We start from the raw sequence: 19506 nt of genomic DNA, 5'->3' as shown, positions 1-19506 counted from the left end.
TAAAGACAGTACCACTAAGCTTAGACAGTTGGTCTACATCACTTGGCATATTAGTAGTTAGATCAACTGGAATTTTTGTAGCTCTGGCTCTTCTACTGCTTCGAACTTGGAAGGTCTTCTGAATACTATTTATTTGTTTCAGCAGTTTATATATTGTCAGCAGGTTGCTTTCACCAGCTGGGAGTTGTTATCAATTTCTTTTGTTTATTAACTTAATTTTCTACACATTATCACTACAAATCTACAAGGTAAGAGAGTAAGACCAAGTATTCACACTGCACAAAGTGCAGAATCATCTATAAGCCAATTGGACCAATGCCGTTTGAAAGCGATTCCTCACCAGCAAGTTAACTGACCGTTTCCTCTTTAGTTGATATATTGACTTCTCTTTTGGTTAGAGCAAGAGTCATACTCTTTAACACATGAAAGAGAAGAAACCAGCACTTTTAAACAAGTGAACTACACAACCACAAGTGGTAAGCTTTGGCAAGAAACATCGAGAAGATTACTAGACAAGATTTTGATGAAGTGGAACACAAATGTGCTATTTTAGGTAAGTATTCACATAACAATAACAAGGGTGCTAGAATTTTCCAACCCAAATTCAGAATCCACATGCAAGAAACAACACATAATGGCTTCCAGACAACCAACACAAACACAAAAGAACAGTTTCCACCAAGTCCAATCACAACAATTATGAATCAAACAAAATATGAAAACTACCATTACAGTGATCGTTCTTATAATGATTGCAATTATAATCAGCACCACACTTATTCTAAGCACGCCAACATGAAAACAGAGGAAAAAAAATACCAAAGGATAAGTAGCAGTACCTGCGAGAGTATCACCGCTACTACAAAACGATTTTCGAACCTTCGCACCTAGCATTTTCAAGACGAAGACTTTGCGTACCAACGAAGAGAAAACAATGAAAAATAAAGAAGATCCTATTCTCACCGGAATTCTAATTCACACCGTGGCAAATTCTTATTGGACCCACATGCCCACATACAAAAAGACGAACATTCTAAATTTTCTGACCGCGTTCCCAGATAGCTGCTGGAGAAAATTTAGCAAAAAAAAGTGGAACGAAGTTACCAATTTTATAGTACCGCGTTCCCAGATACCAACCTGCAAAAGCATATCACAAACCCAAACAAGAATTCAAGGAAGAGTAGTTTTATAGCTGCAAACTCTTTTTTAACTTCTTGGGTTTGGTTTTTGTATTTGCCTCATTGTGTTCTTTCCATAGAAAACAAAAAATGGCAGATAATGACCATGAAGAAGATCTTGAAGCAAAAACGCCATCGCGATCAAAACTAAGCTTTGCTGAGGTTTATAAGATTCAAGTCGTAAACCCGAGGTTAGCAAACTATTGTATACCATACTTGTTGTTGCATTTTTTTTTAAGGAATGTACTTTTGATTTGTAGGTGTACCCGTTTGCTGCATCATTGGCGTTGGCATACCAATCTCTTGGAGTGGTGTATGGAGATTTAGGAACATCCCCTTTATATGTTTTCTCTTCTGTTACTTTGTCTGATCCAAAAGAGGACGATATATTGGGAATGCTGAGTCTCATTTTTTGGACCTTGACCACCATTGGTCTGATCAAATATGTTACCATTGTTTTGCGTGCTGATGATCATGGCGAAGGTATATATTTATGTTCTTGTTGAAAAATATTGTCATGCCATGAACCCTATAAAACAAGTTTCTGTCTTGAGAATTGATTAAAATAAGCCCTCAAGAAATAATACATTTTTACTAAGGCGTGCACAAACTTTCAACTGGAAAAGAAACACTTGAAACATTTCTTCTTCTATGTATATGGTCATCAATATGTCCCCAAGTTTTTGTATTATTCATATGTTTGACAAGAATGCACATTTTGTATATAAGTTAAAACATAAAACTTGAATTCCGTGATTCATTTTAGGGACGTAAGAGTCTACAGATTTCAGATGTAATGTAAATTTATTGATTTGTTTTATTTTTGTTTTGGTATTTAGGTGGAACATTTGCTCTGTACTCCCTATTATGCCGACACATAAACTTTGGACGAAAAATTGGGATACAGAATACAAGGTTGGAGTCGGATGTAAATTTGACATATTATAGCACAAGAATGGCTTTGCAATCAAAGACAAAAGAGTTCTTTGAGAAGAGTCCCAAAATTCAATCGTTTTTCATCTCTATTGTTTTAGTGGGAACTTCTATGGTCATTGGGGACGGTGCTCTAACTCCTGCCATTTCAGGTAAATTATTTTGTAATGCATCTACACTGTCTTAGCTTTAATGGAAGAAAATAAATATAAATGTGTTTGATTTGTGATATATGCATAAGTACATATATACCTACATTTGGACTGACTGATCATTATTTGAATATATTATATATGTAAGTATTACTTACTGACTTGATTAACTACCAATTGTAGTTGTTTCTGCTGTTCAAGGAATCCAATCAAGATCTGATAAGATTACTCAAAGTAAGCTTTTGACGTGATTATATCTGTTTTGGTCGCTGTTCCTGTAATGACTGTTGTGTGGTTAATTGTGGAATTAACATAATGTAATAAAATTGGATGTGCAGATCACTTGGTCATTATATCAGTTGTAATTCTTATTTCTCTATTCTTATTCCAACGTTTTGGAACGAGCAAGGTTAGCTTCTCATTCTCTCCCATCATGCTACTTTGGTTCACATCAACTGCCTCAATTGGTGTATACAATGCTATCAAATACTATCCAACCGTCTTCAAGTTCATATCGCCGCACTTCATATACATCTTTTTCAAGAATAATGGCACGACAGGTGGGAACTCCTTGGCACAGTTGTTTTGTGCATAACAGGTAAATATTTTGGTGTTTTTCACATTCTATTAGTAAGTTTAGGAGTTTCTCAAAGCATTTAGAAAAGGCTTTAATTGCTTTCAACAACTTTTATTGTGGACAGGTGCTGAAGCTATGTTTGCTGATTTGGGTCACTTCAATAAGACATCCATCCAGGTTGATCTGGGGACTAAGCCGTGAATATTTCTCCATCTCTCTTGCAATCTATAAATGTACCCTGACACATTTGTGTGTTTTTGCAGATGGCTTTCTCATTTTTGGTTTATCCTGCACTAATCCTCACTTATGGAGGTCAAGGTGCTTTTCTGATAAAGAATCCAGATAAACTAAGTATCACGTTTTACAGTTCTGTGCCTACTCCTGTGTTTTGGCCGATGTTTATTATAGCTACACTAGCTGCTATTGTTGCTAGCCAAGCATTGATATCTGCTAGCTTTTCTATCATAAAACAATCAATGGCACTTGGTTGCTTCCCTCGAGTCAACATGATACATACCTCGAACAAGCATGAGGGACAAATCTACTCTCCAGAAGTGAATTACATTCTTATGATTCTATATGTTCTTATTGTCGTCGGTTTCAAAGGGGGTGCAGAGATTGGAAATGCTTATGGTAAGTTTCCTTGTCTAATATAATAAATTTGCTATAACCAGTAACAATGAAGTTCCGTTCTTTATCAATTTAGTGGCAAGGGCAGCTTGGTATAATGGAAAATAATGCAGCTTCGAAATAAGAGCTCTTCCTTTTTCTCTTACTATTGCAGGTGTTGTTGCTGCTGTCATATGGGTTATGCTTATCACGCCTGATGGTTGTTGTAATGCTTGTCATATGGCAAACAAATGTTGCACTCATATTGCTATTCTATTGGGTATTTATTTTCATCGAAGGTATATTTATGACGTTTTATCTAAGAAAGGTTCCTCAAGGAGGATGGGTTCCCTTTTTATTCAACCTTCTTAATAATTATGTTATCATATACATATGGGAGGTCCAAGAAGACAGCTTATGAAGCCGAAAAGGAAGATGTCACGTAGCGACCTGACTCAGTTGCTATTAAGAGATGCAAACATTCGTGTACCTTGAATTTGTTTCTTCTGTACCGACCTTGTTAATGGAATACCACCAATTATCGGACACTATGTACAACATGTTGGCTCGCTTCATGAAGTAATGGTTGTTGTCACTGTGAGAACACTTCCAATCAAAAGTGTTCTTCCGGAAGAACGATACTTGGTGGGGAAATTGGGCCCAAATGGTGTCTACAGATGTTTAGTTCAATATGGATACAAGGATGTCCCAAATATGGATGGAGATGAGTTCGTTACTTCATTGGTATGTAGAAAAGCTTACAGAGGCAATTGAGAGCCCCATTGAGATTCAGCAGTTGGAATCAGCAGCAAACAATGGTGTGGTCTATGTCATGGGTAGGACTGTTCTCAAGTCAAGTGAGAAGAATGGGTGCTTGGCTCATATTGTGATTGATTATTTCTACAGGTTTCTACAAAAGAACTTTAGGTCTGCTGTTTCAACGTTGAATATTCCTCCAAGCAAGATGTTACAAGTTGGCATGCTCTATGAAATTTAAGGTTGCATGGTGAGATGAAATAAGAAGGAAATCCACTTCCATCATGGAAAGCTACTTGTAACAGACAAGTTCAATTCATCTCTACAGTCAGTTCATTTGCTAGCTTAGACAATTTTTTCTTTCTTTTTTGGGGAATTGCAGGTAGTCTCGGGGTAATTTCTTATTGTAGGAGTTTGTTGCTTTCTTGTATTTTTCTTTAATTTTAAAATTAATTTATTTTTGTAAGTTCTCTTCCCAGACCTCATAGGCCCTTCAGTTATAACTTATAAGAGTGTAATTAACATATATGCACCCACATAATTACAAAATTTCATATCCTCTCGTGACATGAACTAAAGCCAACAGAAAGTGATTAGCTTGTGTTGAAGATAACAAAAACAACAATAATAGCGAGATCACCTTAGCACGTCGTTATATATATAGATAACTTCGTTCATTTCTTAAGGTACATCAGCAATATCTCTAGTTCATTTTCAATAAACCTCTGCCTTTTTGGCATTTGATCTTTAGTTCATGTTCAATATGATTAGGTACAGGACAATTTCTTCTTCAAAGCACATCTGACAGCTATCTGTAGTTTGAATACAAGATGTCTATATTTTGACTGTTAATGTTTCAAAATCTTCTTGTTCGACGCTACAATGGTTTTGTATGATTCATTCCTTTTAGATTATTCCATAAGAACATTAATCAACAGGTGAAACTTGGACTACAGCAGAAGTCAAAATGGCTTTACTCTTAGTTCACGACTTCACGGACGAGTTCTTGCACCAAGATTATCAACAATATTAAATCTGAATTTATGCAACAATGTGGTCCATTTCAAGCCTCTATTAGTTTTGGCACTGATGCTACTACCAGGAAGGTGCAGCGATCTAGTTGGTTGGTGTCTTGGTGACAAGCCAAATGGGATTTGGGTTGGTCCTTTTTTTCCTCCATAATAAAGCAGGTGATCCAAGATTCATTGTTCAACAATCCTAATATTAAAATTCCTAATGACTTGAAATTGACTTTTGAATTGAAGTCTTTGCCATTTGTGACACGTGCAAAAATTAGTCCTAGTCACTCAATTATATCTTCATTTGCAACCTATGAGGTGATATTCAACATCTTGTTACCCTTAGATTTTGTTTTCGAAGGACAAAACATTAAATGTTTTTAAACTTTAAGGCATTAACCTAGTGTTAAGAGGGAGTGAAGATATGAAATAGAACTGCTCATGGGGTGCAGATAATAGACTTCAGAATTGAAGCAAGTTAAAATGTTTATTTCAGAGCATTATGTTTCTGAACAATAAATTTATCAAACAAACTAAATATGAAATTCTTTGTCTTATGTACTACGTGAAAATAATACTTATCGTATCTGGATGAAAAATAGCAATATTTGCCCATTTTGTTTAGTTATTTTGACAAACTTTTCACCTAAAAATATAAGTCAATCAACATCTGCCAAGAAATTTTTATACGACTCCAATAATAAAATCTTGCTAAATCAACTCTAAAACATTATGTTAATAATTATCAGTCATTGAATTTTCGAAAAAATTTATATGGTATGTGAATTTTAGAAATGATGGGCGGGTGTAAAATCTTATACTAATTGTAGGTCTATACTTCACTTTCTCTATAATAATTTCCCAAATTTTTGACCATTTTATTTATCATCATATTCTTTTTCTTCAAGTTTCTTGTCTTCCTATCCCTGTCTTCTACACAATTACGTCGTACACGTAACTATGAAATATAATCTCCATCTCGCCTTAATTTTGACATTGTATATAACCATAGGTTAAAATACATTGAAATGGAACAGTGCGTGCTAAACATGTATTTTTTTTTTGCGCATAGCCGCATACACATACGTCGGTAGAACAAGCAAAGTGATTTAAGTATTTAACCATGGTTAAGTTAATTCCGCGGACTTTTCTTCATCTAACGCTCACCATTACCTCCTATTTCTTCGCACGCCAATTTATCTAATCCAACACTCCCTCACACCACTTAACAAAACAACCCACCAATCTACTAAACCAACACGTGGCTTCCTAAACCCAAAACCTTCTAAAAGGCCACTACAACTATCCTTCCTTAACTAACTCCCGGTTGTATAGGATCAAGATAAGGGTCTCTTTAAGACGAAGACTTTTAAAGAGTGATGAAGCAAGAGAGAGAAAGACAGAGAGAGTTGATCTCTTTCTCTGTTTCTAGGGTTTGAAAATCTAGGCCCAAACACTTCAAAATTCAAAAAGTTTCATTCTTTAGCTAAGTTTTTCATCCAAATCCTTGTTTTTAATCGAAGGGTGTTCTTTTTTTTTGTGTAAATTTTTGTGAAGTTTTAAGAAAAGGGGTTGTGTGTAATTGAAAGATCTGTTAAAAAGCCCCCTTGTGTTTTTTTTTTGTTTTTTTTTATTGTACCATGAAGATAACTTATTCATCATGTGGAGGAGGTGGAGTTAATAATAATGGTAATAGTGGAGATGGAATAGAAGAAGATTTATTTAGAGATCCAAAATCATGGCCACCTGGATTTAGGTTCCATCCAACAGATGAAGAGCTTATTTTGTATTATCTTAAAAGAAAAATTTGTCGACGTCGCTTAAAACTTAACGTCATTAAAGAGACTGATGTTTATAAATGGGATCCTGAAGAATTACCAGGTAACTTTATTTCCAATATTGGTTTTTTTTTTTTTATATATTATGTTTTTGTTGTATTAGGATTTTATGAATTACCCATGTTTAGTTTGAGTGTTTCTAGCTATGGTAACAGTTGTATATTATTGGTGTTATATTGACTATGTGTTAGATGGTTATATGGACTTGTAGGTAATGAAATGTCGTTGAGTAGTTGTAAAGTATACGTATTTTTGTTATACTTGCTGTACTGAGATTAAGTTTAGGAAACTATAGTAATTAGTTAGGTTGGGTCAGAACTTGTCAAACTATAATTCCTAGTAGCTGTGGTATTAACCTATGAGAGAGAGAGAGAGAGAGAGACGAAAGGGGGTCAAGTGACATTCTGGACCCCAACCCCCCTAGGCTCAAGAATCGTTCGCTCCGCTCACTCGATTAGAGCTTGGACACAACTTTGTGATTTTGTGCATTAATTGCAACGTATTCAACATTCACTGCCATGTGGTGTATTTTTATTTTGAAATTGATACAGGATAATCTATTGAGTAAAGAGTAGCTAGGCAGTGTGCATCTAGAATTGAACAGTTACTCATATTAGTTTAGATGTTGACACAAGGATTTTGCTCTCTTAATTTGTATTTTGTTGTTGATTTCTCAAAAGGAAGTAGTTCGAACTCTGTTAACTGTGAGTAAATTTGAAGATTTTGGCTGGTATGGTGTAGGTCAATATCCCTATTAAGCGATAGCTATAACCATTTAGGTATGAAATTAACTTGCTTGTTAAACTTATTGGCAATCCAAATGATGCTATTTGGATTTGAGGATTGACCCTTTTATATTTGATGGTGATTTCAAGATTTTTGACCTCATGTAGTTGCCTTAATAATTGGGATGAAATTATAATAGTTTTTCTTGGATTGAATGCAGGCCAATCCTTATTGAAGAGTGGAGATAGGCAGTGGTATTTCTTCAGCCCAAGGGACAGAAAGTATCCAAATGGGGCAAGATCAAACCGGGCAACAAGGCAGGGTTACTGGAAAGCTACTGGAAAAGATCGCAACATTACTTGGAACTCTCGTTCTGTGGGTATTAAAAAGACATTGGTCTTCTATAGAGGTCGTGCCCCTACTGGTGAACGCACTGATTGGGTGATGCACGAGTATACGATGGATGAAACTGAACTCCAAAAATGCAAGAATGTGCAGGTAACCAACCCAATTTCAACATTTTCGTTTCTTTTTTACCATTTTCTTTGCCCTGGATCTTGAAAATATTAATCAATTGTTTATGTTCTTGATCTGATTATTACAGGATTATTATGCTCTATATAAAGTTTTTAAGAAGAGCGGTCCTGGCCCAAAAAATGGTGAACAATATGGAGCACCATTTGTAGAAGAGGAGTGGGATGATGACGAAGAAGAGACTAAGACACCAGACAAAGAGAATCAAGTGCGACAGGTTGGAAATGCTTGTGGTGATAATTCATTAATAAGTCAATACAAGCCTCTTGCTGTTGATCTTGACGATCTTTTCCGGCAAATTGCCAGTGAGGCTGATTTAGATCCATTGCCCAACATAGGGTTTGCGTGTGTACCACCCCAGGTAACTTGTGGCCTTCTTTGTGTTTTATCTTGCATATACATATTCCATTCCTGAAATTTTGTTTCTGATTCTTAGTAGCAGCTTGATGAATTTGGTCCATTGTGACCTTTTTGTGTTCGTGTGTGCGCTTAACTGTATTATGCTTTTGTCAAACAAAGATTCGTAATGAAATATATATATTGTTGCAGACTGGTGCTCATGAAGAAACTCAGAGTACTATGATGGGACCATCACATGGCGAACCTGTATATTCTGAACCTTTATCATGTACTCATGATAAGCAGCATGAGGCACATAGCAGCTTTAATGCTACACAATCAGCTGGCTCTTATCTACCTTCATGTGAGGCACCTGAGGTTACATCCATTTCAAATGTTTCTGAATGGATTCTTAATGATTGTGAAGAGGTGAATTACTTGGAAATAGATGATCTCGAGGGTCCTCTGGGTTTTCCTAATATGGTTGGTGCTAACAAGTCTATATTTGAAGAGATGGATCATTTGGATGCGCCCGATCTTTTCTATGATGCAGCCGTGTTTCTGGAGAACACGGGGACCATTGAGCAGGGTTCAGTCTCAAATCTCTATATGGATACTCAAAGTGGTGGTTTGTCAAGTCAAATGCCTCACCAGACATCAACTCCATTTTATAATGGAGATAAAGTTAGTGGTCAGCTATGGATGCATGAACAGAGGCGTCATGTGTCTGCACCATCTGAGCCAAATCATGTGGCAATGGCTCCACCAACTTCAGGTACACAATTTACCGAGCTTTCCTATCAAAGCACCCACTCAGTTGCCACTATCTTCTAATTTTAGTTCATCTTTTTATCTGCCCCAGAATCTGTTGGTGTAATGCATGCCGTTGGTTCTACCGACCATCTTCGTGAGGAAAGACAGAATTGGGGTGACAACGAAGATGGTGATGTAGATTCTTGGTTCACCTCTGCTATATCAGCCTTTTTGGGCTCAGTACCCACTCGTCCAGCTTTGGCATCAGAAAATCGTTAGTGAGTGAATCGTGCATTTGAAAGGATGGCAAGTTTTGGTAGAGTGAGGATTACTGATGTAGATGCAAGTGCTACGGCTGGTAGGGAACCTGTTGTGGAGAGAAGGGTTAGAAGGAATGGGGGCTTCCTTTTCTTTTCAGTCCTTGGGGTGTTGTGTGCTGTTTTATGGATGTTGCTGATAGGAACGACTGTAAAAGTTCTGAAGAATTTCTTAGGAAGATTCATATCCTCATAATAAGTGGCCAGCTAGTGTTGATATATTGATTCTTAAGTTGGCTCCACTCTTCTACATGGCAGTTAAGATAACTGTGTCTGATAGGCGAAGCTGTATCTTATCTGCTGGAGAATTTTGTGTACCCATGTTTCTACCAGCTGATTAGCAATTCCTTGAAGGCTGGGTTACCCTGTTCAACATACTGCTCTAAGTTAAAGGGTGTAATGGGACTTATCAAATATATATTGGAAGACAGCCCAAGAAACGAGAAGTGATGCAGTTCCATTTGAATGGCCATCCTTCTCTACAGTTATCAAGTTAGCGGAATAGAGTTAAACAAACTCGAAATAGTAGCCTAATTTGCTGTGGAAGCTGCCTATCCTGTTAAATTTAACTATATTATCTTTAGCCAAATAAATATCAGGTGGTTATTGACTTATTTCTATGAAAAGATTCTTTTTGGAGGAGATTTGTTTGACCAGGGGAAATTAGGAACCATCTGACATCAACAGGGACAATTTTCTGCATACCTGGGTTAATTTTCAGAATCCCCTTAAGTTTTTTATTTGAATGAATGACTTTGCTTATAACAGGTAAGGGACTTTGCATCATAGCCATTCTAGGTAATCATTTTTCTGGCTTCCAAGAGAAGTATGCCCAACCTAACCCGGCACCGAACCTTTCATAGGTCAATGAAATCATATTCGATGAGCTGCAGAAGTCCATAGAGTCTACTTCTCAAGAGTTGGGAACAAACACATTCTCAACTGAAGTAGGTCTATGCACACATTCTCAACCGAAGTAGGTCTATGCGAAGTGATGCATTAGAGCACTCGAGAAATTTAAGTAGCAACTCTTTCTCCCTATTCCTAATATATAAGGTGGCAGTGAAGAAGTTGCAGATTTGGAGAAAACATGGGGCAGTTGCAATTGAGAAAGGAGCACTGTAAGTAAACAGACGTTGTGTGCAACTGCGTTCACAGACGTGTGCATGTCTCCATGGTCATTCATACGTTCAAATTTGTAACTTTCATCTTTTAACCTTTCTCTCTGTTTACTGAAAGTTCAACCAACCAAGCAACCATTCCAAAATTTGTTATCAGATACCATTAAAAAGCAAGATACTAAAGTTGATGAAGAATCGAAAAGCCGCAGATTACACATTTCATGAAGTGCTTAACTAATTACTTGGGCTGCTTTCCCACTGGATAGAGTACAGAGATTTTCAGTTTGACTGTTTGAGGCTCTCTTTATCAGTCAATTCAAAGGTGGAACATATCCTTCTTTGAACACAAATCCACTCCAACCGTTCCCGAGTTTAGGCGAAATAAGCTCTTCTGTTGGTGTATCTGTAATTCACAGGCCATGTTCTATCATTTAAATCCAAAATGCAGGCATCTAGTTTTTGAAGATAGATAAGTCTGGACAAACCTGATGGTTTTGGATGCACAAGAAATGAAGTTGACAAATACGCACATGTAGGCATGTAATTATACAATTTGGTTAGCTGACTTGCAGAAAAAGCCGAAAACCATAATGCTGCCATAGTTCAGACTTCACACCAATACTAAGTTAAACTGGATCACCGCGTCATAGTAAGACCAGTGCACCTGGTATGTAGAAAATGCAATCCTTGAGAACAATTCTAGCTAGATTAGTGACTGCAAGCTCACTTTAACAGATGTTAATATAGAGAGCTTCAATTCGAGATAGCAGAACAATGGAAAAAGGATGTGCAGACTTAAACCCCCGGGATACTTCAATAGCTCCTTTTCTTCCAATGTCACAAGTTCATATTGATTATTATCGAAAAAAAAAAAAACAGGTTCCATATTGATCGAACACATATCCTAGTTCAAAAATATTTTTCTAACTTAGAGCTGTGAGACACTATCCTAGCATCAAACACCAAATTTTCATCTTCAGGAGAATCACATGTTGATGAAAACACCAAAACAAACACCGGCCAAAATTTGGTGTTTGCTTTGGTGCATGTATCAAATCTCTCTCGCAGTTTGGTTTTGGAAAAACCGTGCGGTTTTGGGAACACCGTGTAGGTTTTGGTGTTAGAGTGTGGGCTTCGATCACACGGTTTTGCAAAAACCACGTGAGAGATTTGGAAAGAGAAAAAAAAAGAAAGTTGATGTGCACATTTCTGAAAATTTAGTTGCGTGGTTGGACTTCTAAGATGGGTCGTGGTTTTGCGAAAGTTGCGTGGTATGGTTCAAATATTTAGTGTTTTCTTGGTTTCTCTCCTAAAGATGCTCAATAGACCAAACCCTTTCTGAATGAGTCTCATCAGTCTGCAATGTATCACTTCAGTAGTGAGAGGAAATTTACTAAAGTACATGTGAACAGAAGAACAACATTAGTATGTGAAGTATTCAAGGGAAGAAACCCACTTTGTTCAGCTCTTTCTAATCCATCAGCTGATTCATCAAGTTTGATTGTACTGCATTGAACAACCTTATCTTTTCCAGAAACAACTAATAGGTAAAACTCAATTTGTTCAAGTTTGATTGTACTTTGTCCATCCCTGTAAATGTAGTATACGACTCGATTAATAGGTAAAACTTGATAATTATAAAATAATTGAGAAAAAATATATATATTTACAAGGTACTCACAGCTTTTTTTGCCAGAAACAACTGATTGAGTCTCTGCATGATTTGAGTTTCTGTACGTACTTGGGCGGACATTATAAGTGACACATTGCTTTAGATGAGAGAACTTATGTAAATATCGCACGTTTGGAAGTTTTAGCTATGATTTTCTTACCATTATAAACATTTTCACAAAATTACACATGTTACGAAATTTCTAGGCAGCGATTGTAGTAAAAAAACTTGAAGAAAATTTCAGTGTTAGTTGAAGAATTTGCTCTGTTAGTTAATGTGGTTAGAACTTTCAGAAAATATGTTTTTTGTGGAAATATAAAATCCTAAACGCATATTCGCACCTGAGTGTGGATGTGTAAATGTGAGGGCAAACTTGGAAGAACATCAGAAAAGTCTGATGTGGCTTCTTGTTGGGCAGTCCCCACCTTTCCTAAAGTAAAATCCTAGTTCACATCTAATTTAGGAGACAAAATCGACTCCGTTTCCTAATCCCTTTCAATGTCGGACACTATGAGATCTATATAAGAAAGATGTTAATCTGTTTTCAGATAACTAGCGTTAGGTTTTCAAAACAATAGAGAGCAAGCTAAGAAGAAGAAACTGGGCAAGGAATCTAGTAAACCAAAAGATGCCGAAGAAGTACAAGAAAATAAGAGTACGAGTATTCAAAGAACTTGGACAAGAATATGCCGAAGTTCTAGAATTTGTAGGTGATGGAATATGCAAAGCAGCATGCATGGACGGAGGTACCCGACTCTGTAGTTTTAGGAGTAGGATGCATAAAAGAGACTGGCTACACGCAGGGGATTTTATTTTAGTTGGCAAAAGAGATCTTCGAAAAAATGGCAAAGCTGATGTCCTATTTAAATATACGGCTGACGAAGCTAGATTGTTGAAAGAAGAAGATGCTGATTATTCCAGTCAGTCTGAAGATGATGATATTGGTGGGACTTAAACTACTTTCACTATATAAAAGTGTTTATGTAGTATATGTGAACTCAGGATTTTATACACTTCATACTTAATTCATGGTTATTTAGATGATGCTTGAACTTTAAGCTGTCTTCTACTGTTCTACATACTACTATTATTTTGTCTATCAGTTTGGCCTTTTTAGGAACTTAAATTTATGATTTTTTTTTAATGTTCTATGTAGGTTTAGTTTTTATAATTGTTGGTTTGATGATGTATACTAAGCTTTTGCTTTACACCTTAGATTTGATGAGTAAGCTGAATTAGTGTGAGAATGATAGGATTGCTGTGTTTTTGTACAAACCTCAAATAATTCGTCTTACACTCTTGGGCATTAAACCAGATTTACTATTATTTTGGGAGAACTTATTTCTAGTTGTTCTCCGTTGTTAGAGAAGATTCTTACGAGATATAAGTTTTGGAGTATAAGTTTAAATTCTAGCATATATACGTGGAGTATACTTGTGTGGATGATATTTCTTGTTCCTGGAAAGATTAGGAACTATTTAGTTCCTTTATATAGGAATGATCTTTGTAATAATTTTCGATAGAAATCGCTTTAGTGAGTACAAACAGGTTGCTCCCTAATTTACACAAATACGATCGAGGAATTGGAAGGATTGTGATGTTCATTATCTGAAAAACTTACTGGTTGCTTCTTAATTAAACAAATTGATAGTCGTCTTACCATATCTATGACCTTTAATTTATTCATGCTTACCCAGAAAATTGAGAAAAAAATCCTTCAGACTAATCTGTTATTATCACAACCAATATGACGATAACTCACTAGGACTTAAACAACAGTATTTTATATACCAAAGGCTATGCGCTCAAAAAATTAAAGATCTGCATATGCTATGCTTTCTTCCATATGATTTAGAATGACACAAATGGAAGTTGGCAAGTTGCTTCCAATCAACATATCTGATGGCACAATGGTATGGTTTCAGTCCAAAATATCATTATATTAATCATACTTTCGCAGCCACTAACAGCACCCTTCTTTAGACACTCCAATAAGCTACTAGCAAAAATACGTACATTGGCACGGACACTGTCAAATTCCCTCACAGCTCGAGCTCGTCCATCAACATTTTGAACGCCATGGATATTTCTGGGCCGAGGGCGATTGAAGTAGTTGAGGCAGAAAGCAAAATCTAAATTCAATTCCTTGACCAATTGATCTCGTTTCTCATGTAAAAAGGCCATTTTGTCAGACATGTTGAGACTTCATATAAGACCATAACAAAATGATCAATATACTTTCTTAGCTTCAGTTGTCAACTAGTTGAAGAAGCAATAACTCGAACGTTTTGGCATTGCCTTTATCCTCGAAAATCATCTTAGTATCCACAGATTCTTCTAAAAGGGATCCATTTATCATATTTGACATAATTATTAGCTGCAAGAAGAGCAACATCCACGTAAACTTCTTCTTGTGCGTGGTTAACTCCCCTATGTTTATTATCGGAGAGGAAAAAGTTCTTAAAACCATCAACGGGTACTGTGTTGTCAGAGTAGTCTCCCCAATGTCTGTTGCTCGAGAGGAATTGTTCTCAGGACCAAGCTTCACAATCTCAGGGACAACGATTTCAACAAGTCGTCGAGTAGTCTCCCTACTAACATATCTTTCTAATGCATTCCCCCACCCCAGGATTTAACTTTCCGAACCAACTTTTCGTCCCCGTATTGGCTAGGATCATAAGCTACACCGTTAATCATTGAAGAGGCGTCGCCTTAATAAAGATATAGGGTCAGAAATGCGAACGAGTCTACAAAAAGCGCGCAAACTGAAATGGCGCAACCAAACAACCATCGTCCTCCAGAAACTCTAACTCGGATTCCGACGCCGGTTCTGTCTTTCTTTCCATAATGAACTGCTTATAATAGTCTTCGATGAATTCAGTAATGGACTGGAATTTATTCTGAGATATTTTATTATAATTATTATTATCAAGGGGAATTCGAAGTAAATTGCCATATTTCTTGTCGAGTTCAAACCAATAATCTTTTGACAACTTGTAGGGTGCTTCAACTACTACTTCTCTTCTTCTACCTTCTCTGCTTGTTCTGGTGTTCATTTGTCTGCTGACTGAACTCATTGCTTGATCAACAAAAGTTCAACCAGTAAACTGATAATTGATGATGATGATGATTAACAATTGATTGATTCTATTACACTGATCGATGAGAAAAAGAGCCTGCCCCTTCTTTCCTCTTGTTTGTGGAAATTCTAGTGGCTCCAATTGGGTGCAGACAATCTTTATATGAGGCTTGTCAATTGTGTGTCGGTCTTCCTTTTATAAAGCTCCCCTAGAAATATGATCTAGGGGACCCCTAGACAACTTATCTAATTGGCCCTTTTAATAGTTTGTGAAATCTGTTTTTCATTGGATGATTTTCGAAATAATGTACAATCACAGGCCGGGATTTTGGTTGGTACTTGTTGGCTTTGGAGAGAATTAATTGAAAACATTTACGTTTAGTTAATTCAGGTTTTCCATTCAATAAGTATATAATGTGTTTTTCATTCATTTGCAAATCTTTTAAAGCCAACTTCAACGATTACATCAATTAATTTTGTGTTACTAGCAGGGCCTCTGCTTCCATCTACTGTATCATCTATTCATCTTGTTTGTGACTCTGTGCAGTAGGAGGCTAGGAGCATGAATGGTGAGCAAACCTACTTGTTGCCTAGCGTAAGAGTAGCATTCTTTTATTTCGAGCAACAGCGGGAGGAATCCTTATGGCGATGATATGAACAAGTTGTTTGATAGTCTACCTAGTAACATACCAACATGGTTAATGTGTAGGGTATGTAGTAGTTCTACTTCCTCCTCCTCCTCTAGTTGTTGTGGGTGTGGATCGTAGATTGTTCGTAATAGAACAGCAGGTACTAACTCATTTCTTTGATCGACAAAAATTCCACTACTAAACTAATTTGGTTGATGATGGACTACCCTAGTAATTTTCCCTGTTTCCTCATTGTTCTTGGAAATCACTCTAGGAAATTATTCCAGGTATCAAATGGGGGCGGACATTAGGTTCTGTAGATGGGCTGGGCCATATCCGAAGCCCAAATAGATGCGATTGGCCCAGAAATATACTGAGTGGTGCCTTGAGTAGCATTCCAAGTTTCAAATTGCTGAAAGTTTGTCTCGCCTTGCTTTCCACCTTCTCTCTACAGTTTTATCTCCGTTATCTGACAAGAAGATGAAATTCCCATATACGATTTCACAGAGTAATCTCGATGAATTCAATGTTCCCAATTAGATTTAATCATGCACAAGCAAACAATTATCTATGACAATCAAACTGAAAAAATAAAACGAGACAACACAAAGAATTTTTTTTTCGTGGTAAACCCAATCACTGGGAAACATCCACGTCACTACCTATCTCAGGTAGTGAGATAAAAACCCACTATATAAATCAATCAGTTACAAAATAAGAATACTCACAACGAGGATCAAGTCCCATGATTACCCGAATATCGTACTCCTCAATATTGTAACCTTTTGCCTTCTTTCGCAGGAAGAAGATTCACTCCCTTCGCAAGAGCTACCAACAATTAACACGTATGGAAGAACTCAATTTAGTGATCTCATGTAGTCGCAACAATAAGATCACTGGATTGACAAGATGAAGAAATCCACTTCAATATCTCCAGCAAACTTTCTGGTGAAAAGCTCATCTTTACCGTGTGAGTTTTTCTCTTTTTAAAGGCAACCTCGAACTCACTCGATCAACAAGATTGCATATCCGAGAATCTCGCATCTGTTTTAATCTCTCAATCGATATCCGATTTTATTGATGTCGATCTTTTTACTTCCATGGTTATCACCGTATTTCCCTGACTGATAGACTCAAAACATAGTTTAGGCACGAAATGGGCCAAACACACTATGGGCTTTTCAATCTCCCCCTTTTGGCCAATTTCGTGACAAAACCTTACAAAGAGCTTACAAATAATTCACTGGAAAATACATCAAAAGACTTTATGCTAATGACATAAAGCTTATTACAAAGGACTCAAGAAAACTCAAAACACAAAGTTCCAGTTTCACACATAATTCTCCCCCTCACTTCAGCATCAGCCGGCTCTCTTCTTATTTGACTTCATCTGTAGCATAAACATTTCCGAAACACTCACAGTCTCCACAAGGTTTTCAACACCTCATATCATCCAAGTCAAAACTAAACCAAAGATCTTTATGCTTTTCAAAAATCCTGCATTCTCTTTGGAATAAGACCATCCGCTGCACATAAAGCAAACCAGTGAAACATCTCCCCCTTTTTGTCACGAAAGGACAAAAGTGAAGATGGGTAATGAGCAACATAAATTTACGCAACAGAAGCAATGAGAAACGTAGCCAACAAAAGACGAATCCCCCTAAATGAAAAAACCCCCTAAATGAAAACAAGTAGGGTGCATGTGGAACTCCCCCTCACTAAGAGATCACCATACAAAACATAGAACTTCAGGAGATAGCTTATTGATGGAAAGGAAATCTACAAACGAAGCCATGAGACATCAAATATGGACACATAAGAAATGAAGGCAGAGCAAAAGAACACTGATAATATATGAAAAATAAAATATTGCAGAATAACCACAAGTAACAACCAAGCAAGTAACCCATGTGACAGCAGGTTCTGACCTTGACAAAGAGAGCAGTCACATATTAAGATGCAAAAAAAATGAATAGGGCTGCTGTAGGACTCAAAAGAAGTATCCACTAATGACACGCTCTTTAAAAAAACAAGAAAGCATGGAAATGTCAGAAGGAATCGGTTAATAAATGTTGCAGTAAAACTTCCATTAAGCATTTTCAAGGATTACACACACTTGACAGAGACTCCCTTACATCATCCCAGAGTAAGAGAGTTGAGACATTAATCATCTTTGAACCGTGTACCAAAATCGCAAGGACAGAAAACACTCCCGCCAATATACGCAACTTCCATTTGAACGCTGACAGCATAAGGAGTGACACAGAAAGAGAGGCCAGCAGAGCAACAAGTAAAAATGTTACCTATTATGAAGAAACAAAAAAAAGAGGATACCACCAGCAGAGAATATGAAGTGAAGGAGTAACACGCTCTGCAAGAAGTGGCAGGACAACTCTGTACCCAAAAACAATGAAAGAGGAGAACATGAAATGCAAACATGCATAAGAAGAAGTTAAGCACATTCATAAAGAACAATTCAGAAAATGGCATTAGCAAGACTAAACTTGTCACTTTCGACCACATGACATGAGCTGCAAAAAAAAAACAAGTCATATAACGCATTGAAAACAAAATCACAATGCGTATTAGGACCATAATGCAAGACTTATAGTGCAGATTTCTGTTTGTGCAAGAGATCAATGATCAACACACATTTGTGAAGCATAGTTTCCATCGGGAATGATATGACATCAACTAACTATATGAAAATGAAAAGCAGCAACTCAAGAAAATACAAGAATAAGCATTAGTATTATTCGTTCTTCCTTTCTTTCTTTCTTTCTTTCTTTCTTTCTTTCTTTCTTTTTCATTTTCTTTTTCTTTTGCTTTTTCTTTTACTTTTCCTTAATATATATAGATATATTGGAGAGGAACCATCCCTTATAACAGGCTTTCGATTGGTAAGTCCAGACCAGTTGGTCTTAGATTACCAGGTGGAAACCCCTACGAATCTACCGACCCGGGTGGTTACATGCCTGTGCCCCAAGAGAGAGAGACTTTATATACTGGAGAGGAATCATCCCTTGTAACAGGTTGTCGATTGGTAAGTCCAGACCAGTTGGTCTTAGATTACCAGGCTTAAACCCCTACAAATCGACCAACCTGGGTGATTACATGCCTGTGCTCCATAAATTAAAAAATATAATATTGAGTTGCACAAATTTCACAAACGTATAGAAAATATATATGTCATAGAAGTCCGGTGAAAACTATAAAACTCAAATAGTAGTGTGAGTGTGTAAGATGTGTGTGACAACAGAAAATCCGATATAAG

General features: G+C 36.7%; 1 protein-coding gene and 1 pseudogene across 2 annotated transcripts; both read left to right on the top strand.

Moving 5' to 3' along the window:
• The first annotated feature begins 1438 nt into the window (after nucleotides 1–1438).
• On the top strand, nucleotides 1439–4671 carry LOC147491374 (potassium transporter 26-like; annotated as a pseudogene). The gene is made up of 7 exons (XR_015199900.1): nucleotides 1439–1661; nucleotides 2018–2263; nucleotides 2447–2497; nucleotides 2602–2861; nucleotides 2965–3017; nucleotides 3104–3473; nucleotides 3625–4671. The product of XR_015199900.1 is annotated as a potassium transporter 26-like (transcript).
• A 1909-nt stretch (nucleotides 4672–6580) lies between these two features.
• LOC147491373 (NAC domain-containing protein 17-like) lies at nucleotides 6581–10373 on the top strand. Its single transcript, XM_086565186.1, has 5 exons — nucleotides 6581–7105; nucleotides 8009–8286; nucleotides 8393–8683; nucleotides 8872–9436; nucleotides 9524–10373. The coding sequence occupies exons 1-5, from the start codon at nucleotides 6865–6867 to the stop codon at nucleotides 9691–9693; spliced, it is 1545 nt and encodes a 514-aa protein (XP_086421312.1). The 5' UTR covers nucleotides 6581–6864; the 3' UTR covers nucleotides 9694–10373.
• The last annotated feature ends 9133 nt before the right edge of the window (nucleotides 10374–19506 follow it).

The sequence above is a fragment of the Coptis chinensis genome, chromosome 6 (assembly GCF_015680905.1).
Source record: "Coptis chinensis isolate HL-2020 chromosome 6, ASM1568090v1, whole genome shotgun sequence".
Classification (NCBI taxonomy): Eukaryota; Viridiplantae; Streptophyta; class Magnoliopsida; order Ranunculales; family Ranunculaceae; genus Coptis; species Coptis chinensis.
This window is presented reverse-complemented; position numbering and strand designations above follow the sequence as displayed.

Coding starts and splice junctions, on each gene's coding strand:
- LOC147491373 (XM_086565186.1), top strand. CDS start 6,865: ATGAAGATAACTTATTCATCATGTGGAGGAGGTGGAGTTAATAATAAT. Junction 7,106..8,008: donor GGATCCTGAAGAATTACCAG/GTAACTTTATTT, acceptor GATTGAATGCAG/GCCAATCCTTATTGAAGAGT. Junction 9,437..9,523: donor AATGGCTCCACCAACTTCAG/GTACACAATTTA, acceptor TATCTGCCCCAG/AATCTGTTGGTGTAATGCAT.